Source organism: Rhipicephalus microplus, chromosome 5 (assembly GCF_043290135.1).
Source record: "Rhipicephalus microplus isolate Deutch F79 chromosome 5, USDA_Rmic, whole genome shotgun sequence".
NCBI classification, from domain to species: Eukaryota; Metazoa; Arthropoda; class Arachnida; order Ixodida; family Ixodidae; genus Rhipicephalus; species Rhipicephalus microplus.
Window position 1 is genome coordinate 100,912,896 of NC_134704.1, and position 24,622 is coordinate 100,937,517.

Genomic DNA, 24,622 nt, shown 5'->3' on the forward strand with positions numbered 1-24,622 from the left:
CCTTGGGCAACACATCTATCACATTCAGAGTCAGGAGCACGACGAGCGACTTGCCTGACTAGAGTGAGGAGCTCGTGTGGTGTTCTTGAAGGTGCCACTGCGTACTTTGGTCCGAGGCATAGGGTGTGCTTAACGTTGTCGGGAAGAAAAGCATCCCCGAGAACATGCACAAGGTCCCTAGCAGCTGGAGACTTCCTTGATGTGATGGCCCGCAGGTAACTGAGCGTCTGACGCCACATGAACTCGACGTTTCGGTCAACGAGGCTTGAGAGTTCACGACACTTCTTTTGTTTAACTGCTGTGCGTTCGTTCCCTAGGATTCGTAGTTGCAGGGCTTGACGGTACAGGCGTGCTTGCCGAAGCCATTCTGAGCGTAGAATCTTGGAAACTCGTAAACCATGGCCAATCGAGGGAGTGAGGCCACCAAACAACGCCTTGACTTCGGGAAGAAGTATCTTTAGCCGGATGCAGTACGCCAAAGAGCGTGCGCGGCAAGCTGCCACACTGATTAGACTGACGAGAAGAGAAGGGCTTGTAGAAGAGGAGATATAGATGCCCGATGTACTAGAAATGTAACTCACAAGAGTGGAAGCTTGGGCTAGTTGGTGCGTATTCATATTTGCAAGGTGTTTCTGCGCGCGAACAAAGGAAAAAAGGACAGGGTAGACAGAAAGAGCGCTGACTTCCAACTAACTTTATTTCGCAGAGTGGCAAGAATTTATACGTCTAAAAAGGAAGATTACAGAGCATAAATGTAAAAAACAAGCCCAATCTACACACCAGTAACAGCACGTGTGACAGGTCCTCTAATGCCTCAAAGCCCAGCCAGGTAATCGCGTTCAGCCTGGGATAAAGCAACCGATGAAGTGCTTACGCATTTATTTCCTAGCACGTGTATTCTTTCTGCTTCGATAATTTCTCGGGTAAGTTGCTCCCTGTGCCTTGCCAATATAGAGCACTGATCAAAAAGGGGGGTGCACCCACAATCTCGGCAATGGATGCCAAGATGCCCTTGTACCACATTGTGCACATTGTTTCTGTGTTCTCGCAGGCGGTCGTTTATGCACCTGCCGGTTTGGCCGACATAGACGCACCCACACGTCAGTGGAATTAAGTATACGACTCCCACTGCGCATGGGACGTAGCATGTCCTGTGCGCGACAGAGCACGCGGCAGAAGTTGCGCGAGGTGTATTTACACGTTTGCAAAGCTTCTGCAATTTTTCAGGTGCTGAAAAAACAACAAGAACGTTGGCGTCTCGAGCAATCTTTTTCAGCCTGTGTGAGATGTCGTGCACGTACGGTAGTACGACAGGCCGGCTCTTACTGACGCTGTTGCGCTTATCTGGTTTGTTGCCTCGCTTCACGACAGTGACCAGCTTTTCCGCCACTGAAACGAGAACGTGTGCGGGGTAACCGGCTTTGCTGAGGCGCTCCACTTGTAGAGCAAAGCTGCGGTGTACCATGTGGGGGCAAGACTTCTTTAAGGCGTTGGCAAGGCAGAGGTTAGCAATGCCCCGCTTGACCAATTTTGAGTGAGCTGAGCCGAAAGGCAGAAGTGGCTTGCCGCTTCTTGGTTCATACATCCAGCAAACATGTCGGGGTTCTAGCAAAAGCTTCAAATCTAGAAATTTCAGGTTGTTATCAGTGGGTGATTCATACGTTAAAACTAATGGTTTCAGGCACTCTCGGAAAACAGTCAACACGTCAGAGGAAATGGTCTGAAAATTTTGACTGTCACATTTAAACAACACTAAATAATCATCAACAAAACGGCAGACTTTAAAAACCACAGAGTCATCAAGTTTGTTTGACAAGACACGATCCTGATGTGCTAGAAATATGTCACTGAGAATGGGTGCCAAGCATCAACCAATACATACTCCACTTTTTTGTAAGTAGTTTTTTTCATCCCAAGATACAAAAGTGGCCTTCAAGTAGAAGCTGAGTAACTCTAATAGGCTGCTATTATGAATTCCAGTGCGCGTTTGGAACGCTGATGATCCGAAGTTGTCTATGGATTCCTCTACACATTTTAGTAGTTGATCGTGCGGCAAAGAGTAATACAAGTCCTTAATATCCACAGACATTGCCTGGAGTCCTGTGTTAGTTCGCCTAATAATGTCAATAACAGGGTCAGAGTTTTTTACCACAGGGGATCAACTGCTACCATAGTGCTTCATAAAGAAAGCAACAGTATTCCAATCAAGAAGGGTGTAAGGCAGGGGGACACAATCTCCCCAATGCCATTTACCGCGTGCTTACAGGAGGTTTTCCGAAGCATAGAATGGGAACAGTTAGGGATAAGAGTTAGTGGAGAGTACCTTAGTAACCAGCGCTTCGCCGATGACGTCGCATTGCTGAGTAACTCAGGGAACGAATTGCAACTCATGATAGTTTAGAAAAAAGGGGGGTAACGATTTAGAGTACGAGGTACTCTTACTTTGATTACAGAGATAGACAAGGAGAGCAGAAAGGTGGGTCTTAAAATTAATCTGCAGAAAACGAAAGTAATGTACAACAACCTCGGAGAGGAGCAGCGCTTCGAGATAGGTAATAGTTCACTTGAAGTTGTAAAAGACTATGTCTACTTAGGGCAGGTAATAACCGCAGAGCCTAACCACGAGTTTGAAGTAACTAGAAGAATAAGAATGGGGTGGAGCACATTTGGCAAGCACTCTCAAGTTATGACAGGTAGATTGCCACTATCCCTCAAGAGGAAGGTATATAACAGCTGTATCTTGCCGGTACTTAGCTACGGAGCAGAAACCTGGAGACTTACAAAGAGGGTTCAGCTTAAATTGAGGACGACGCAGCGAGCAATGGAAAGAAAAATGGTAGGTGTAACCTTAAGAGACAAGAAGAGAGCAGAGTGGATTAGGGGACAAACGGGGGTTAAGGATATCATAGTTGAAATAAAGAAGAGGAAATGGACATGGGCCGGGCTTGTAGCGCGTAGACAGGATAACCGCTGGTCATTAAGGGTAACTAACTGGATTCCCAGAGAAGGGAAGCGGGTTAGGGGGAGACAGAAGGTTAGGTGGGCAGATGAGATTAAGAAGTTTGCGGGTATAAATTGGCAGCAGCAAGCACAGGACCGGGTTAACTGGCGGAACATGGGAGAGGCCTTTGTCCTGCAGTGGACGTAGTCAGGCTGATGATGATGATGATGATGATGATGACCAAGGGTTCAATTGTTCTGGCAAGCAACACGTTTTGTAGTGCGATACTTCGATTTCACCAAAATGTACCAGGGGGTCTCTGCTGAATGTAAAACGGAGTCTTTTTTGATATATGGCTTTTTTTTTCAAGATGGTTCCTGTATTTTTTTCTAATAGGTATAATTTTTCTCGACTATTTCCAATTCAGTTATGGCAGGCCTCCAATCATATCACCGAGAGATGGCGCTACGTCCAGATGTCTCTAATTCCTAAAGGAATGGAAGCTGGCGACTGAGATGCAGGCTCGGTCGACGTACACACTTTTCCCGTAGTGACCCGCGCGTCCGCGGGGTGCTGTGGGGTTGGTTAAAAAGGCTCTACAGAGATTGTGACGCATGCTAGAAATATAAGGCGCCGGTATTAACACAACCGGCTCACACTTGCACTTTCTTCTTTATGTGTTTCAATTTACCGAATATGTAACACCTTCCTTCCATCCCTGGCAAATACATACAAATATATTTCATTTCTTTCACCATTGCCAAAATGTCATCGCCTGTACGTCAAAGGTGCTTGCATATATATATCTTCGTTATTGTCGGATAAGTGAAAAAAAATGAAAGGACTAGAATCAGGCGCCGGGCGTTTCCGGTGAACGAAAACACATGGTCAAAAAGGGCGGACAAATGGGTCTGTTTGTACCGCACCCTCCACTCTTTTTATAGCGCCATCAAAAAAGAGATGACACTATGACATTAGGCAACACGCGAGCATTTGCTGTCAAACGCCTTCAGGTTTGCTGTATATCCTTGTTCTTAATGTACAACGATGCATGCTTTCTGCTTGTCTTCGTTCCTTGCCCGAGCTACAATTGAGAATATGCGTGGTGATTGTTGCTTCGTCACTTGCTGAAATAAAGTCTTAGTACGTGTAAGTCCACTCTGTAAAATAGTTCACATCAACGCGCTCTCCATCCTGCTTAGTATTCTCTAAAGATGCCGAGCCCTTTTCCTACGAGGGTTGCAGAAATAGACACTTTATCTGACCGAAGAATCGAATGGCAGCCGTTTTTCACAGGGGCACCGGATACTCTCGATGACGTGCGCCAAAAAAAAAGCCATATTTCCTGCAAGAGTGAGTCAATGAATGCTAAAGGGAGAAATTTGAACGTGACATTAAGAATGGCAAGCAGCTCGATACCTGTAGCGCGCCGCTGAAGCGCCAACAAGTACGCTCGAAAACAACGCGCAAGTATAGACAGGACAAGCGTGAACTAACAACTGGTACAGTTGTTACGACTTTGCGTTTCGGCTATACCCACCGCATGTGTCGTCAATGCAGAACCTGACACCCTTAGATAATTATTTCTCTTGGAAACTGTGGCGCGTGTACACCTCTGCGTTTCCCGCCACGCTGTAGAACCGAACTATAGACGGTTTCAAGGTCGCAAGCGCTGTACCCAAAACAACTTCCGGTCACCTCGTTTACCAGCTCTTAACGTTTAAACTCAAAGCACGTTTCCGATTTATTTTCAAGCGTAAGGAAAGTCTCTATCTTGTTTTTCACATAAAAGAAAAGTGCGTGAAGTACAAGAAATGTTTTCTTTTTTATGTAACTCAAAACAACATTTACTTGAATATATTTTGCCAAATAAGAAAAGAGATGTGTAAAAAACTAGCGGGCTGTTTTTTAAAGCTCTGGTGGTCCTCCAATGCTATTAAAGCACATAGGTGAACAAAACCGGAAGTCATCAAGGGGCTGTTCTTGTAAACCTTGAAAGGGGCTATAGAAAGTTCGCTCTAAACCCAACGCAAGCTGATTCCAACGTTTTTTTTTTCCCTTTCTTTTTTATTTTTCGTTCAACATCTTCAGTGGGTACGGGAAAGGGTATTATTTCATGCGCATCTCGAGGGCAGCGTTCAATATGTAGGAGCATTGCATGATATAGAAAGCGCGCTAAAGATCTCCGGAGATCCTCGTACCACTAGCGGTGAATGCTGTATGCAAATCGCTGGCCGTTAACAAACCAGCTCACCTATGGCGACTTTCACTTCAGTAGACTTTCCCTCCAAAAATTGATTGGAATACCACCTGTCGATCAATCACATTATTGACTTTCCCCGGTGCAATCTGTAAACTTGTAGCGCCTTTTTCTGTGAACGGGCGTCGCATTGCTCAACTTCATAAAGTGACAGATGGGCTGAGGATTATTGGAGAAAACCAGGGCAAGACGTTCGCAAGGGTAAAAAGAAATGCGCTCGCACATCGTTAGCCAACTTGAACATCATAGGGCTTCTGTTATGCAGAGAAATGGAGTGTACGTCAAAGCATTTGGTCAAAGAAATGCCGTATCCAGCCTGATACACCAACGCCTCAGTGACGCCGGTGTCTGCTTCGCGTGACAATGATTTCGAAACTTTCTCGCACACAGTGCACAACAGAGTGATTGTTGCTAAAGAAATTGAGAAATCCTCCAGAAAGAAAGTTTTCGGCAGCCATGGGCCAATGCCGGCTGTCTCACTAAGCTAAACTTATAACGTTAATACGTGGACGAAAGAAGTGAAGACAGACCGAGCTGTTTATTTCTTAAAACTGGCCTAGTAGCAAGTGCATAGCACTCCCATTATCTTTTGCTTGCTCACCTCCCACTTTTCTTTTTGGGTGTGGCGTTATCTGGGCATACTTTTATTGGCCGTCAGACGGTATGAACCGACAAGCCCAGCACATCATATTACTACCAAGCAGAGTTAGCCATGACTCACGAAATTGCCCAAAATTAGAACAACAAAAAACGAAGCTGCTGCCGGAAGGTGTGGGCAATTTTGTTTGTAGTCTTTTAACTGTATTTTAGCTGATAATTATACATATTAAAGTGAACGAAAACACACCTTGCCCCCAGCGTGGACCAAACAGATTCCTATGGGTTACGCGCCCAATTCTCTGCCACTTATTTATTTATTTTCATTTAAAGTTGCGCAGGCCATAAAAATGGCCCAAGCAGGAGTGAGAGGTGGTACAATGATAATCATATGACCAATTAAATAGATGTACAGGTGTAGATAAGAAGAAAAAGCAAAGAAAACAACAACAACGACAGAAAAAATAAATCAGACAGGTGTACAATATATTCGCGGGTTACATACCTCGCCCTTCAAAGTAATTTTCTATAGATTTTAGTACGTTTGTAGACTCAAAAATGGGGTGCGGTAGTTTGTTCCAGTCTGTTATTGTGCGAGAGAAAAAATGAGTACTTGAAGTTGCTAGTGCGCGCAAAGGCAGGTGTGAATTTGTAAGAATGGCATCCTCTAGTAGGACGTGAAGATAAAGGAGTGAGGACGTGCGAAAGGTCTATGATAGTGTTTTTCTTAGATAAATGAAAAGAAATTTAAGTCTAGCTAGTTTTATTCGGGATTCTGAAGTTGGAATTTCGTTAATAATTATTATTTCTGCCGGGAATCAGACTGGCGGAAGCGATTGTAAGTAAACCGAACATTTAATCTTTGGACTTTCTCAAGATTATTAATATCTTTTTATTGTGGATATCAGACTTCAGACGTGTACTCTAAACAAGGCCGGGCGATTGTGTTAAAAGCGAGGAGTTTAGTTTTAGGGGAGAGCTTTTGAGGGTGTACCTTAGTAACCCTAATTTTCTACGGGCAGAAGAGCAAATCTTTTCAATGTGGCAGAACCAAGTTAAGTTGTTGGTGATTGTGACGCCAAGATATTTATAACTTTGTTTAAGTAAAACTGGAGTTCCTTTAATACTGTACGAGTGAATTAGGGTTTGTTTTTTGTTAGTAATGCGCATAGATAAGTTTTCTCAGGGTTTATGTGGATGTCCCAGCACTTACACCAGGTATTGACTGCATCAACACTTTGGTTCAATAACACTTGGTCTTCTGTGGATTTCACTGAACTAAACAGAAGGCAATCATCGGCAAACAGCCGCATTTCCACACCATATTTAGCACAGGATGCAATATCATTGATATAGATTAAAAATAGTAGTGGTCCAAGAACGCTACTCTGGGGAACTCCGGAGTTAACAGGAAGAGGATTAGAGTAGGTACTGTTTATATCAACAAACTGAGTGCGAGAAGACAGATACAATGTTACCCATTCGACAATGGTCGAGGGAAAACCCAGCAAGTTAATTTTGTGAATTAATTTGGAGAGCGGTATTTTATCAAATGCCTTGCTCAAGTCAAGGAACATGACGTCAGTTTGATGGGATTTATCTAGGAGTGAGGAGAAAGAATGTGTAAAAGAAACTGATTGGGTTGTCGTAGATAGACCATTATGGAAACCGCGCTGAAACGGTAATAGTACGTTGCGCTCGTTTACAAAAATAATCACAAAGTTAAAAACGATGTGCTCTAGAAGTTTACAACAAGTGCTAGTATGTGATATTGGTCTGTAGTTAGACAAAAAGTGTTATTTCTTTTTTTAAGTTTCGGAATTATTTGAGCGAAGCGCCAGCCTAAGGGAACAGTGCCTTGCGATAATGATAAACGAATGATTACTACAAAGAAGCGGGAAAGTGGTTCCGCATAACGAAGTAAAAAGTATTTGGCAGGTTGTCCGGACCACAAGAAGATATAGTTTGAAGGTTGAGAAGCATGGAAAAGACACCTTTAAACGTTATGAAGTCAGGATCAATTTCTACTGAATTACTGCCAATGGCACTATTAAATGAGCATAGATTGGAAAAAAAACAAAGTGAAAGTAACGGTTTAACTCTGTGGCCATTTGTTTCTCATCTTGAATAATTTGATCCCCAAGCACACTGCAATCTGTAGTTTTCTGTTGATTGACTTTTATGTGGCACGAAATTTTGGCTGGATCACTCTTAAGGAATTGGGGTAATTAAACAGAATAAAATAGATGTTTGCTGGACCATACCCTTTCTGAAAGCGTTCTTTTTAATTTCTGAAATGGCAATCCTTTTGAGTTACGCTTTCTCGTACGCTTTACTTTCCGTGCAATTTGAATGATTTCTCTAGTTATCCATGAATTTTTGAGATGTTGCTTTTTAGTTTTGTTTGGAATGAAACTGTCGAGACAATAGCTACAAAGTGATCGGAAGGTATTCCACAGATAGTTTACATCATCACCAGAAAAGTGATCAAAGGCTACATCGAGATAATCTAGAACTGTCTCGTCATGGGCTCCAAAAAAGTTTTTGAACACTTTCTGTTTCCCGTGCATATTGTCAGATTGATTGCCAAGATGGGATGTAAAGAAAACTAATTTGTGATCAGACAGACTGTCATCAACAGATACATGTACGTCAGAAAGGAATTTGCTATGAAACACAAGATCTAATATTGACGATGTATCATCCTGCAACCTTGTCGGCACATTCACAGCTTGTTCAAGATCGCATGCCAGCATTAAATCAAAAACAACCTGGTTACTTGAGGATGAAGAGCATAGTTTGGACCAATTATTATTGGGTAAATTAAAATCCCCTGTTAGTAGTAGGCGGCTTCCAGAATATTCAACACAGAAATCATAAATTTTAGACAAGAAATCATTATCTGAAGTCGGAGAGCGGTAGGCCGCTACTAAAATATTAGAATTTTCGAACACGTTTAGTTTCAAAAATAAGCTTTCATGGCCATCTAATTGTTTCAAAGGTGTAACTATCACATGAGAGCTCAATATAACGGTAATTGAGTTACAACGGTTGTTTTTTTCCCATCAACTTTATTGAATCTTACATTACGTGTAAATCATGTAGCTATGGCTACGATCGACGCTAATACTTCCAACTTTACATGAAAAGTAACACCCTATAAAGTGGGCGATAGGACGACCACCACTGCAGCTCAATCGGTAGAGCAGGCTTGGTCCTTGCTGGCAGCAAGTTGTCCTTTTGCTATTTATTTCATCATATTTGATGTCGCACTTTAGTTAAACGACTATATAAAGTTAAATGTCCTACATTCAGACTGCATTTATTAAAAAGACTTCAAATAGCTTGTCTTATAGTTTCCTTAAGTCTTACACATCGTTGCTTTTCAGGAAGTTTGCATGTAACAAAAAAAAAAAAAACGAGCCCTTCGATTCCCCTTCTATCGTTCACTGTACGGGACTAAGCGTTCACATGCTCCACTCACCCTTGGAGTCGGGGTCGTGAATGTGGAGAGGAAGGCACACGCCGTTGCTTCCGTAGAACTCTTCACCGTAGTAGTCGGGTCGCATCATGGGCACGGCGGCGAGCAGCAGGGTCATCAGCCATACGCAGAGCATGCACATCCACGCGAACCGAAATGTGCGACGTTTCAGAGAGAGCGGGTACACGATGGACGCAAACCGATCGACCGTGATCACCGTCAGGGTGAACACCGACGCCTCGCTGCTGACCTGCACGAAAGAACACAGCAGAGTTGGTGAACTTGCGCACTCGAAAACCTCGCGAATACGACAGAGAACTAGGAATATAAGCCAGTTTCCCCGTAACAGTAGAGCAATAAAGGAAATAATAACAAATTGTAATGGTATACGAAGTAAGACTGGGAACAAACACTTTTCGATCTAATCTCACGCAAGTCAACAAAACCCTGTTGTATAGGAATACAGCCGCTCTAGGGACAATTCACGCCCCGCCGCGGTGGTCTAGTGGCTAAGGTACTCGGCTGCTGACCCACAGGTCGCGGGTTCGATTCCCGGCTGCGGCGGCTACATTTCCGATGGAGGCGGAAATGTTGTAGGCCCGTGTACTCAGATTTGGGTGCACGTTAAAGAACCCCAGGTGGTCAAAATTTCCGGAGCCCTCCACTACGGCGTCTCTCATTATCAAATGGCGGTTTTGGGACGTTAAACCCCACAAATCAATCAATAGGGACAATTCACGCACGATGTCTTCGCGTTGAAGGCGCAGAACGTAGAAGGGTATACAAGCCACCCGCTGACGGCTGCCTAGATAGCGAAAGAGCACGGGCGCCTGCTATCGCGACGGCACTAGTGAAATCAAAGCTCAGAGTTGCTGCTCGAGCAAACCCTCTCCTCGCCTCTTTTCATGCTCTTTAAAGACGGGTGAGGCATTTGCTTTCACTTGATCTCTGCTTCAGCCACATTCATCGCCCCCACTCATGCGCTATTACCCATGGGTAGATTGTAGAATGCGCGAGGGTTCGTATCAATTTGTACTCTATTCGGGACATGAACGCGACACCAACGGCTACGGCAAACAACCATCGAGACCGTTCATATTATTATCGCAATAAAATCAATAAACACGCTTAATAAATGAATCAATGGATTGAAAATCATGCGGTGTCCTTACCGTCGACAGGAACCCAGAGACGCTGCAGCCGACGGAGCGTCGCCAGCGGTAGTCGTATCGGATGTACTCTCCTCGGAACGCAACGTCGTGCGAGGCAATGACAAAAAGGTATACGCCCATGATGAGGTCGGCCAGTGCCAGGTTCTTGATGTAAAAGGAGTGCACCGCGTTGGGCTCACGCAGCACTAGCCTCCCTACGAGCACGAGCAGGTTCCCGAGGCAGGCAACCAGCGCCACCACCCACACGGCCACGCGCAGAACCACGCTGTCCAGGAGGTGAGCCAGGCTACTGATACCATCTCCGCGTGGTTCGCAAACGCGAACGTGCAGTGCAGACGAGCACAGGCTGAAGTCGCTGAAGTAGCTGCACCAGTGGGATGTAATGGAATGTTAGGAAAGGTAATGACTCCTTCCACACCACAACCGCTTCTGCCAAGCATAGATATGCTTGCAGTTTCAGTTTCAGTTTATTGAACGTACTAGGGGAGAAGGGTACAGCTATTCAATGCTCTACCACTGAGCGACCACGGCAAGGGTACAGCTATGGAGGAGAATACTGAAACAGGTTCCTTAATATGAGAACTGCAATGGGACCTCATGCTATCAAATACATGAAGTACAGATAAAATCAATGTCAGAATAAACAAAACAAAATTCATATATACGTTAAAATCAATAGGTGCTGCATCATGGGGCGCAACGGCAAACAGGCTTTTTATTACGGAAATACACGTACAAATTGAGTTGGCGAATACGTAAAAGATAACAGAGTGTCGCATATAAAGGGTGTCGCAGACTGCAATACTATAATACATTGTGCTCGGCTGCTCAGCCGAAGGTCGCGGGTTCGGTTCCGGGCACGGTGGTTACATTTCGATGGAGGAGGAACGGTAGATATCCATGTACTGTGCAATGTAAGTGCGCGTTAAAGGGGTGGTGGCATCAAATTTCGAGGCTAGAACAAACATCTTATGGGTTTCTTCTGTATCTTAGGACACTACACACGAACGGTCCGACACAGCAAACGTTTAGAATATACTTTAATTCATCTTCAAAGTGTGCCTAAATGCTCATTCTCCTGAACGAAGCCCTTTCCAAACGCGTCTAAAACTGTCGTAGCTCTGTAGGAAGAGAACGAAGGTCCCTGTGACACACCCCTCCTCGTAGCTGGTAACAATGGGAGTGGCCGCCCCCTTACCCAACTCCTGTGCGCACGACTATTGTAGTGAAGTGAGCCACCTCTAAAGACCTCCGTTATTGCACTGCATGGGCCGATTTTTCTGGCCCAGCCCGAAATTTTCATGCTCCAGTGTGCCAGAGTGTGGCCCTGTGTTTTTAAATACAGCCCGTGCCCGGCCCAGGCCCGAAAGGTATGGCACCGGCATGGCCCGGTTCAGCTCGTTTCAGCCAGCTATCTCTACAACATAGTCGAAACACTGTCCGCTCTTCGGTTATTGTGTAGATACCTGCCTCATACAAGATATATACCAGTGAGTGTTTTGGAATTTCTTTCACTTTGGAACTTTTTGGAACTTTTTAAGACTGTCAGTGGTATACTCTGTGTACTTTTGGGCAATTACGCTTGTAACAGTTCTGCGAAATTATTGCAGGTCAATATAAATTTAATTGTAGTCGTAGCAGGCTGTCTAGTCCACGCAGTGCTAATCACAATATCCTACTTTTTTTCTTATAAAAGAACGGATACATACTGCCCCCATGAAGTGAAAAAAAAAGTGACACAAATTTACAGCTTGAGTCTCCTTAAGTTGCACACGAGCTGAGGTTGCCGACGTAAAGCAGCAAGTCTCCTGCTAACGTCATTTATAACGCCATGCAATAAAAAGAACACGCTCCAGCTATTCCTGAGAGGAATACACCAGGCTAGGAAGCGTTACTTGAATTAAAGCCATCGTGTCAGCTCCTTGGCTGTCTTCAACGTATACACTGTTATCGTGCTCAAAACAGTAAGGTTATATGCCCTATCTTTTTTCTTACAGTTGTCGCCACAGCAGTTTTATATTGATCTGTAAAAACAAAACACAGACATCGAGAAGCGAGCAACGGTCTTCGTCATTCCCTGAAGATGCTCATCTCTTCGCATTCTTGTGACGGCCTTCCATCTTTGAGAGTTTTATGTCTTTGTGGAAAAATTGCTTTGGGGTCTTTGTTGGCGCTGAACGCACTGCCGTCGTACTTTAGAGCAGTCCAAGAACAAAAGAACAAAAGAACAGTCCAAGAACTTTCCTTATTATTCTCCACAGGGAGCCTTTCACAGCCTGTATAATCCTTCCACAAATCCAACAATTTTCACGTGATTCATATGACTGTAAAGAAGACCTGATATCATGTGTTTCAAAGGCCTCCATTTTAGTTCACGACTATCTGTCTTGAGCTTTGCTTCCTTGTCGGAATATGAACGTCTACGCGTTAAAAGAACAAAACGCCTTCAGAGATGCGTTAGCTTTAATGCCATCACAAATATGTGCACTGCTCTAACTGGCATACGTATAGCGATGACTTTATATGCTTTCACGGTAGAGTACTCCCAGCAGCCACAGGTAGATACGGTTGACTTCAAGCCACTTCAATGGGGAGACACTGTTTTGTTGGAAAGGTGTTGTAGCTGTCGAGAGATCATTCAGTCAAAAACACGCGCATGCATCGCAATTACTTTGTTCAAAACATGGACGGCGTCTTAACGACCAGAAACGACCTCCTAAATGACCAGTTGTTGTTCTGTAGGCTGAATAACTGCAGGTCATTAGGGATGAATGACTTGATTTCCCGATAACCCGAGTAGGTGAGGGGAAGAGAGAAAGTTAGGTGGGCAAATGAGATTAGGAAGCATGCGGGTATAAAATGGCAGTAGGAAGCCCAGAACTGAGATGACTGGTGGAACATGGGAGAAGCCTTTGTCCTGCAATGGGCGTAGTCTAGGTGATGATATATATATATATATATATATATATATATATATATATATATATATATATATATATATATATATATATATATATATATATATATATATATATATTTATATATATGTGTGTGTGTATAAGGAAGCACACGTACAAAATTGGACTTTTTACTTGTCTATCTGGACAGCACCACGGCATAAACGCCAACAAGCAAAAATAGATGGACGCAATTTTTAGGTGCGCTTGTTTATTGCTACTTCCTGTTGAAATATATATATATATATATATATATATATATATATATATAGGAAAGGGGTGCCGGTGCCCCTTATCTCCTGTTGTCACGATATCACTATATTTTTTCAGCAACCCTTCTAAGAAACGCTTAGAGGATTGTTTAGCGAAGTTCACTTGAAATAAAGCCTTACTTACATGTGAGTGATGTTGCGAAGAGGAGCGAAGAGATCTGAAGAGGCCGTGCGGAATACGTTCTTTCTCAGATTCCTGAAAGGAGAAGTGAACGCATGTCTACTTGTGCTACTCGAAAACTTCAAGCAAACATAAATTTATTGTGAAAACCTTGAATGCCTCATAGAAGGCGAAAGTTGACCACCAGCAGCAACATGAGTGATGAGAAAAAAAAAGCAATCGCCTGACTTCCAGCAGCCCTGCGAAGAGGCTGACAGTTTCCTAAAATTAACTGGAGGGGACTCTGGCACTGCAATTGTCCAGCGACCATGGGAATGAACACATTTGCCTAGTCTTCGTAATTGCGGGCGGCGAATCGTACTTGGGGTTTCGTTTATTGCTGTGTTTCGGTTTTTTTTAAAGAAAAATTCAGCCATTTTGAACTTCGTGACCAGATTTGGACTAGGTAAATCTAAAAAATAAGGTGGTGAAGCGCAACCACTGAACATTTGCCGATTTTTGTTTCGTAAGAAAACAGCTCCAAGTCACACGAACACACACGGTGCCAAAAGCAAACACGCGCCTCTGAACGAGAGCCGTCGGTCCGCCCCAGTTCAAGAAGTGGTCGTGATGCGGCGCTATATGAGGTGTCGCGCTGCTCGCATAACACGTGCGTCCGAGCCCTTTCCCCTGAAGATGCGATAGACATGTTTCCTACAACAATATTGTACGTCTATCAGGTTTGTTCCTTCGGGCTCCTCTGTGGCTCGAGACAACGCCTCCACCGCGTCACAGAGCAGCGCACGCAGAAATGTTGCAGTAACGCTTCCCCATTGGTTGAACGCATAGCGCCACGAAAGGCAACACGCTATCTCAAAACACCGTATATTTCACAGAGCCAGCGTGACTGCCAATTTTGTGAAGACGAGGAATGCGAGACGCCGCCCCACGAATCTGTACACAACTGAACAAAAAACTACTTCATATGATTTCCAACGTGGATTGCATGAGGGGCTACTCTCCCCCATGACCTGAAAGCACACCCAAACGCTAGGCGTTAGGAGAGAGTGGAGAAGGGCTGGAGGAGAGGGTGGTGAACAGCTGGATTGGGCGCATCTGGCTGGCATTGATAAAATAGAGGAGGCGGTGGCCATTCTATGCTGGGATAGTGAGATTAAGGGATAAAAAGATAACAAGATAGGAAGAACCGAGCGCACTAACAAAATGCTTGTGTGGTCTTGAACTGCACTGAACTCTTCCATAGTGCGGCGTTCAGGATACCACGCGCATCACGTTTCATTGCAGCTCCTCAATTCATGGTACCCACTCAAGACTCGCAAGTGATGGGCGCACAATATCCAGTAGCTGCTTCACGAGAAGCTTATGGTGATTTCAGTCTGCTTATAAATACACGATGTGTGTCCAACAGTGACTGAAGCACCATGAGACTTCGTTTGTGTTGTTTTGACAACTTGTCGGCCGGCCTTACGAACGCTAATTATACGTACTATTCACCCATCGATAGTTCTGGTCGGATGTTCTGCCTCATAACCATAACACTTGTGCACGCCGCAACAGTTTTGCATGCAAAGACAGCCATGATTCTTACAGTGATTCGATGCTTCTAAGAGGCCAGAATGTGTCGTCAGGAATAACGTCGAGTCTGTTGCCCTCCAGGTCTCTGGAAGAAGCAAAAAAAAAAAAACAGCTATAAAAGAAACTGCAGAGTGGCACTAATAGAATTGGTTGTAATACAAGTCATATAACAGCAGGAATTGAGCACACACACGCAGAAAGAAACAAATGATTATGTTACACAGCATTGAACAATTCTTTTCTATAATTTAGTGACTCAAGGGGCTCACCAAAAAAACAACCCACTTGCACATAAAATGAGGAGGGATGTTAAAAAAGACAGAAACCTTGCCAGACCCCTTAAAAAATTTAGGAGATCCCACATACCTTGAGAATTGTTGTTATGGAAAAAATGCAGATCGAAGATGACTTAGTTGTAAATTTTCATTGAGTGAAACGTTACGAAGTGACGCTACAGATGTGTACAAACGTTGCACGCGCATACATACGTTGAACAGTTGCGCATGATCTATGTAACTAATTCTTTACTGTTGCGTAATGATGGCAACAGAAGCATGGGTATTAGAAACACCAGAAGTGATAAGCCGGTATGTAGTGCTCGTACTAAGTGAGGATATTCACAAATATTGTTACGTTGCGCAGAAATCATAACGTATTGCTTTGCGCGCTTGTTTTTCAAGCGAAGATTTCGTGAACTACGAGTTTCTGTGCCGGTTGCATAAGTCACAAAAACCCAGCATTGACGAGTGTATAGAAACCTGAGCGTACAAACATGGGCCCTTAAAGGCGCACTGGTCCCGTGCCTATTTGCACGCGCCGTTTTATCCATAAATATTGCCCTCTTGATTAATTCTCTCTCCTTCATGGGCTAGTGGTGCATTCCAGAGACTTTCTAAACAACCAATGTCACGCACCCAAAACTTCCTTATTTTTAGAAGGGCATTTCTGAGAAGCGATGCTAGGCAAGTGAATCAGAAGAGAACCCTTGGACATAAATATGCATTGAAAATTAAGGAATAAAGCAGTTGACAGATGGCACTTGTGTGTGTGTCGTTTCTTTTCTCTGTGGGGTGTGTTCAGTATTTTTGCTGTTCGTTTTAGCTTATGAATACCTACCAACTAGGCCGAAATGAAGTTTCATTGAAGTGAATGAGAATGCCATGCGAGCAGAACTCGATGATGCTATCACGTTATACTCTAGCTGTCGAAGCTCAAGCGCCCTGTAGATTTCATTTTTTTTTTGTTAAACGGAAATTTCTCGTGAAACAGGCTTCTAACCATGCCATCTGAATACCACAGAAAAATATTATGAAGTAAACGGCCAATATTTCGGACGCGACGAGGTCAGACTATTGCTTAAGAAATTTTTTTGTGTATTGCGCCTTTTATCTTATAGCATGTCTGATGTATAAAGGTGCCAATGTGACAAAACCCAGGAACGAGGCAGTGTCTTCACGAGAGAGCTCAGATGCAACAACCGAAAGAAACGTGTATGCAATCTATTCTTTTTATCCGCCATAACCGAACAATACAAAGCGTAAAAGCAACTGCACGTGGGCCCTCTGACCTTTTGTTTGAATTAGAGTGGTAGTCGCGCCATCTCTGCCTATTATCTAGCTGTTTTATTTAGGCGCACTAGCTAATTAAGGACTTAAACGAACTTACCCAGTCCTACATCTTTGCATAAATACTGTCACAATGTCTGCGTGAAGTTGCGCAAAGAAAATGCAGAAGCCGGCGTAACTAAATTATGTTAACATCCAACCCCGAACGGTACCACAAACGACAGAAGAAATACAGGAGCAGATGTCGGAAATTCTACCACATTTTTCTTCCTTTCTCTCAAGCATCTACTAACCCATTTTTTCATCATTTCACGTTTGCCTGTACTTTTTGAATGCCATTGTATAGTACGCGCATGAACACATGTCCAGTCTGACTGGTGCTAATCTTGTATTTGCTGCTTCGTTACACTCAATGATTTCGTATGCGTATAAGGGAATAATTACGATTATTGGTATTTTTTCTCAGTTTGATGTTTTGAGCTTTTCCTATGTTTTTGCTTCATTAAAATTTATTAGACTTGTAAAAACTGCCACTAAGCATGTTCTCAAATTAGTACACTTTCGTCGTATTGAATAGATGTTCCCATTGCTATCTTTGTTGCCTTTGTTGTCGTGGTCATGGTCGTGGTTCAAGTCAAGCACACTGAAGGCTTTACAACTATGACCCTTAGCATCCCAAGTGTAGAAACTGAAGTTTTAACGTTTATTCAAGGGCTCGCATAATATTATAGGCGAGCAACGCGTTGAGTACCTCTAGCTGTAGGCTTAGACGTTTTGCTTGAGATATAACTCATGCGCTCATGTGGGAATTACTGCTCGGCAAGTGCCCCTTTTCTGTCGCTCTACTTTGTTTCTCGGTCCAGGTAAAATTACTGGTGTACAGAGCATTGAAAAGCCAGCCAAGTAGGAGGGGAGAAACTTCGAATATGTTTGGCTTGCGAAAGCTATGCGCGCCTTCTCCTGTGCTGTCTTTCGATTTCCTTCATGCTCCGTGCCACCGCAACGTTTACACTGTGACCACAAAAAAATATGTTTGTCGGCCTTATGCTACCCTAGCTACCTCACCTCATTTTTTTTGAAGTACATGCTCTTATGTGCCCTCTATTTGCTTCTACACTAAGCAGTTTTCAAAGGTTCAGAAGGAGCTTGACGAGCGAAAAACTTACAGTGTCCGCAGGCTTCCCAAGACAGCAAATGCTCCCGTCACGTCGGACAGCTTGTTGTAAGCCAGGTTCCTGTGTACGAAGGATAAACTCACTTTGAACCTATGTGAACATATAACCTATAACCATTGTTATACGTTTGCACCTATAAAACCAAGCAGGGAGAAGGTCGAAGGAACGCCAACAGCGCGGATAGTTCCAAAAGTTCATTTTTGTATTCTTTGTAGTAATATGTAGTAATATGCAGGGAGGGGGTCATTAAAATCGATTATAGTATTATGAGGATACCACATTGGAGAGCTCCATAAATGTCAATCACCTAGTGCTCTTAACTTGCGCCTAAATATGTAGGTGTGCTGGCCTACTGCGTTTCGCCTCCATGTAAACGCGGTAGCATCAGCGGATTTAAATCCCGCTATCAGAAATCATGTGACGCGAACCCTGCGCGAAAAAAGTGCGTCGTCGCAAGATATGCGCGATTCCCTTTGAATTTAAAACGTGTTGTAGCAATATTACGCCGTATACTAAACAGCGACCATGAGAGAGTGTTCACGCAATGGGAATTGCGCTATGTATACTTCTTTTAGTCCTAAAATGCAACGCGCGATAAATGAATTATTATACTGCACACCTGTATTCCTAAAAGTGCAACACGCGGAAAATCAGTAGTCAATCACTAGCACAACAGCGAGTTGCACTCGTGTAAAACATGCGGGGATTGCTGTGTGTTAAATGGTTCTCAAAATCTGACCGTTGACTACAGTTATAGTGACGTCTATCGCAGGCAACGAGTGATCGCTATCACGGCTGTCGTGATGCGCTCTGCATTCATTCAAATAATCTGAGTCCCGTATAAGTGAACTGTCATATTTGTGTCATGCAATTGCGGGCTATGCTATTAAAGAAATCGGCAGATCCGACATACAACGCGAATAGATTTTATGCGAGGCATCCGGATGGAAGGTAACTGTGATGCAATAAATTTCAATGCGCGAATCATTACGAAGTGGCGTTAAATATATGTACAAATGCACAAACACACTTACTTTAACAGTCGAATATGTTTTATAAAAGCAGTGGTTCACAAGTTGCGTAACGATTCCAACAGCTACATGAATTTTCGCTGCACCAGAAGCACCAAGCTTATATGAAGCACTGGTGTGTGCGAGGACGGTAGTCGTAGACACCGCTACATAAATAAACTTAGGCGGGTGGCGCCCAACTGCAACTGACGTTGAACCCGACGTGGCGGATGCATCATATGAGTAATGTTGTATTGCTTATTGAATTAGATGACCGGCGCTGGAACCACAACTGACGTTGCACGAACATTAGGGTCTACTAAAGAAGAAAAAGGTTCCGAGGCCTGGTGTGGCCCTATAGAATATTTGATTGCGATGAAGGATGCGGGGTTTCGGTTCCTGCTGGGACCCTGATATTTATTCTTTGCATTCATCAGGCCAACGCTGCCGATGTCAGCTTTTACATTGAAAGCAGTTATGAGAACACAACTCGGGTTACGGGCAGTTGTCCGCCACCACCACCGCAAAATACACGCGCGCAAGCGCACATACTTAAATGTGTCTTATATCTGGCACTGTTTGTATAGATTAGAGCTGTGTGCGTGACATCCGGGCAGCGTCCTCTTGCATTTATATTTTCCGATCTTTACTCACTCTGTCTCTGCTTATGTGATTCGCTTCTTCACGAACGGTGTCTTACTTTATTCACGCGCAGTAGACTTGTCGCGTTTATTCTGACTTGATTGGCGTCTTTGGTTAACTATAAATGCAACGAGTGACCTGAGAAACAGCGCACACGTGTAACAAGAAGCAGTAATGCTTCCTGCCCGTTCTCTCTAAGTCCCCGCCGATCACCACGCTTTCAAGAGAAGATACAGCATTAGCCATAAGTTTGTCCATCCACCACTGTACTACTGCTACCTTGCAACAACGATCTCCAGGCTGCGACGCGCTTTCTTTTGTGCTTCTTGTTGACCCATTGCTGACGAATCCACGCGCATCTTAAGTGTTTAGCGGAGATTCATGAACACGGACCAAGGCGAAAGGGACCAGTCTGGACACGAAGGAAACAAGAGTAAGGCAAGGCTGTGTGTTCCCTTCGTGTGGTGCCGTCTTGATAAAACTGCGTTAGACATTTCAGATATGTTCTTTCAAGAAGTAAAGTTTTTATATAGTCCTATTTGCTAATCTACCATCAACAATCAGTGAACGGACAAGGAACAAGAATGAGAACGTAGACAAGCGTGCTTTTCTAAATTGGGATTCATTTTAAAAAGGCGCATGTTTATATACGGCAGCACACTACGTCACAAAAGCGCGCGCAAAAAAATAAAATATCACGTAGACGTGGTCGACAGGTGAGGCAGAATGAACTTATCTCACATGACGAAATATGTGATAAAGAAATGCGCAAAATAATCAATGAGACCATATCACTGGTATAGACCGTGATTAACCATGTCAAAAAAACCAGCTCTTTTTGGATCAAGGCTACCAAGACGTAGATTATTGCTAAGGGTATCTGTGTCGGCAAGTTCTCTGTTGCCTTGACCCACAAAAGGTTGTCCTTTCTTGACAGCGTAAACCACAGTGCATGCCCGTGACTTGCTTTTCATGTTTTTTTCCTGTGAATTCCTGCTTCATATATTTTGTCATGTTGGATAACATCTTTCTGCTTCTTGGGGCTTGTTACGAGACTGCTCGTGCACTATCACGTGTTGTGGAATGCCAACATATACACATATGGCGTTTCTCAATAAAGCCTCAGACGTAGGAAAGCGCTTGTCTCTGATTCTTTTTTTTTGTCCCTTCTCCGTTCTGCGCTGATTCGTGATTGCGGGGCACCAACATTGACGGAAGTCGTCTCTTTCTTCAAACAGTCGCGACGATATTGAATCGTATTTTCTTTCGTTGCTGGATCCTTTATGTTATTGTTCCTGTCGAGCTGGAACCGCAAGCACAAGTGGTGTGAGGGATGATATTTATTAGCCAGCACTCTCTATCTCTCTCACACACACACACACACACACACACACACACACGCACACACACACACACACAAACACACACACACACACACACACACACACACACACACACACACACACACACACACAGAGAGAAACTAAAGCCTGACTATGTTGCAGCAAAATCTGTTACAAATATCAAACCAAGGAACGCAAACACGAAGCTTTGGCAAATACGCGACCAGAAGGAAGGCCGGCATCGCTTGCAGAAGCCGCAGTGTGGGCTTCCCTGCGGGGATGTGGATTCTCCACGTGACCGCACCCGGAGAATGGCAGTGATACGGCACGTGGAAAAACCCCATGGCCGACTCTGGTTCCCTTTGGGACCCATATGTGATAGCCCTATAGAGCTAATGACACGTCACCGCCTGACGTACGTCGGCTAGCAGAAAAAGACATCGACGTCACTGCATATGCGCATCCATTCGAACAACACTTCAGTGCGACAGCTCTGTACCTCTCTCTTCAGAAAAAAGCCCCCATTCTATCTTTACTTAAATTACCTTATTCCCACAAAAACTAAGCGATTAAAAAAAACTGGAGACAGACAGAGAAAATAAACTTATTCTGTGCAATCGCAGTGTGCGCCCTAACCGGACTGTCTTCTCATGCTAGCTGGCCGCGAGACATGGACATCTTTTGTACCCGCTGAATCTTCGTGTTTGGATGGGACAGATTCACCTCTCGAGTTTCTCAGATTAATCGGGGTGAAGGTCCTCGTAGTCCAACCTTGTCATGCGTCACGCGTAACGGCAAAAAGGAGAGACGAGAAAAAAAGAAGGCAGGATCTCCCGAACAATACAATAGGCGGCGCTGTCTCACAAAAGTACATACAAATTGCAGTTGAGTGAGGATATCCTAGATGGCCCTGTATTGCTACTCTCTGATTGGCTGCTGCGTGGGTTGTGTCTGGGTACGCGGAAAACGAGTATTCCCCCCCCCCCCTCAAATAGAAAATCTTGCGTCCGTCTATCCTCCTTGACTCAAGGAAATGTGTTGCTGAAGTCGGCAATTGCACTGATAAGTATGGACACTACAGTGACTACAATCATGATTTTCGGGTGCTATGACAAGAGGCGAGGCGTGCTTACAAGTAATTATCACGCCATACACGCCCACCACTTTCAATTTGGCCCTCGATTCACCCAAACTGCACATTCTACTCTATTGCTGGAAACAATTAATGCAGGGCTACGAATCGGGCTAGTTTCTTATGATTCATTCTTCAACAAAAAAGCACAATGCTAAAAAGTGGGAACGGCGAAAAAGGTACGAGTACCGCAGCTTGACTAAGCACTGCTTTTTCTGTAGGTGTGATGACAGGGTAAACGAAGTAAATATGCTTAACGCGGCTGCCCGTAGATGAGGTGATGCACTTTCTTCAAGATAACATGTTCACTACAGAGGGGCGTAGTGACGAGTGAATTTTATAGACTAGATAGACAAAATCACGCTACGCATTGAAGTCCCTTGAGCAACCGAGTCTGATAGGCTGCCAGTAAGCGCAAAAAATTTTTCTACGCCGTAGGTAAACTTCTCGTAGAAGACTCTTGTGCTGAGCCTGTTGGTATGTAGCTTGAAAAATTGAGTCGTTCGTGTGTACATAGCTTGCAAAAAGACGTCGTTCATCCGATTTAATTGGACTAGAAATTTCCTTGCCTTGTCACTATATTTTCGCTTGATGGCTAATGTTGTTTTAGAAAACAACTTAGGCCAGTGTACATTTGGGGCTGGTAGAAATGAGTAGTACTTTAAGGTAATTGACCAGTTGCCTGCGGGCCATGGTCCCATATCGGTTTGAAGGTGATAAAAGCAAACGTCTTATCAAGAGACGACTAGCGTTGAACAACTAGAACATATATGTTTGATGATGAAGTCCGCTACAGAAAGGTGGGTCAATCTATAAGAAATCACCGGTTGCAAAGTCCTAAAAATGTTGTACTGATCTCGTGTTTTCATCTATGAAGCACCAGAATGCAGCTTCCATTTTCTGCGTCATGCTGCTGGAGATATACCGCCTGCTGCGTCCGTGCTTGCGATCGATTCTTTATTGTTCAGTGCCAGCTTAGCTTTGTAGTTTTGTTTGCATTGGTGCGTCTCTGGGGAAGAATGAGGGGACTCGTACGTAGGCTCCGTGGTTGCGGTGTCCCTGGTTTCGCCAGCATTGCTACCGCCAGTGCCAGTATTGACCGCAACGTGCCGATACACAATACAACATGTAAGATCCCAGCGAAATGCACAAATTTCCGCAAGAAAAAACGTCAAGCGAGAGAGGCACCAGGATGCTGTACAGATCTGACCGGAAGATACGCCCTTTCGCTTTTTAGCACAAAACACGTGTATTTATCAAGGAATGACCCACTTTCGTTGAAGTTAGGAATAAGCTGAAAACGGAAGCAGCCGAGTGAAGATAAACGAAGAAAATTCAAGTAGGGTTGGTGGGAGGAAGTTGTGACTATTGATCTATCACTTCTGAGTGCGTGATGTTGTTTAACGTATGGGAAGAAATTATTGGTGAGGTTTTCCTAAACGCCAATGAAGAAGCTTGTGCTTCGGGGAACGTACTACATTTATCGCCCTCTTCTTTTTTTGAGTGCCCCATTGTAGCCTCAGCTAGGCTGGTGCTTCACCTGAACCGACGAAGATTGGTACAATAAAAAGTATAGAGAGATAATTGCTACATAAACCTCAACCAAGGGACATCAAGCGCAACCAACATTGGCAGTGATTCAGGCGAAGTAAAGAAATTTGAGTTCCCAGGAATAAAATAGAATCAGCTTGTACAAAATCGACTAAATCAGACGTCATAGAAAGAGGCCTTTGCCCTGCGGTGTAGACTAGAGTAGCAAATGATTGCCATGACGAGCAAAATCAAATCCCCTTTACTTAGCTTTTTCATGGTGACTCAGCTTTCATTTCAGGGTGGCTTACTGACACTGTTACTTTGTGTGCCAATATTTTTTGTATATTGAGCATGGATACGTTTTTCTCGACGACGCACAAGGCAACGAGAGAGCTGCTAAAACACCTATTGTCAACAGATCTGTGTGACCACCTGTAGAAATTTTTTGAGCTGCCCCAAGTGTGGCTGTGACTCTGCCTATCTTACTGTTTCATTTTAGCTCTCTTTTTGCCACTTCATTCTTCCCCACAGAGCAGAGTAGCAAACCGAGTGTGCGTCTGGTCAACTTCTTTTTTTCGCCTTGTGGCTCGGGTAGCATTTAGTGTTATTCTTTGTTGGTCTTTAACTGTCCCTCATTTTCTCTCTGCTGCTCTAACACCTTCAAACAATTGATTGAAGTAAGTGTATTCGAAATTATTTCTTGTTCCAGGTTATCATGCGGACAGCCTTCATAGACACACACAATGCTTTTCATTGTTTCGAGTCAAAGTTTAATATCAATATTCCGTGCTCTACAAAAAGCGAATATGCATAAACATAATACTCACTTTATATACGGGAAAGAAT

General features: G+C 43.9%; 1 protein-coding gene across 3 annotated transcripts in view; it reads right to left on the reverse strand.

Annotated features, from left to right (window-relative positions):
• LOC142817886 (relaxin receptor 1-like) overlaps positions 1–24,622 on the reverse strand; it is a 258,818-nt gene that overhangs the window by 86,308 nt on the left and 147,888 nt on the right. For all 3 annotated transcript variants that reach the window (XR_012895405.1, XM_075895823.1, XM_075895822.1), the window contains 5 exons: positions 18,108–18,176; positions 15,390–15,461; positions 13,805–13,876; positions 10,452–10,815; positions 9,283–9,529 (listed from right to left, as the gene is read on the reverse strand). Coding sequence is in view for 2 of the 3 variants with exons in the window: in XM_075895823.1 (XP_075751938.1) it covers positions 9,283–9,529; positions 10,452–10,815; positions 13,805–13,876; positions 15,390–15,461; positions 18,108–18,176 (824 nt within the window). In the remaining variant the exon portion in view is untranslated. The remainder of the gene's footprint in view (positions 1–9,282; positions 9,530–10,451; positions 10,816–13,804; positions 13,877–15,389; positions 15,462–18,107; positions 18,177–24,622) is intronic.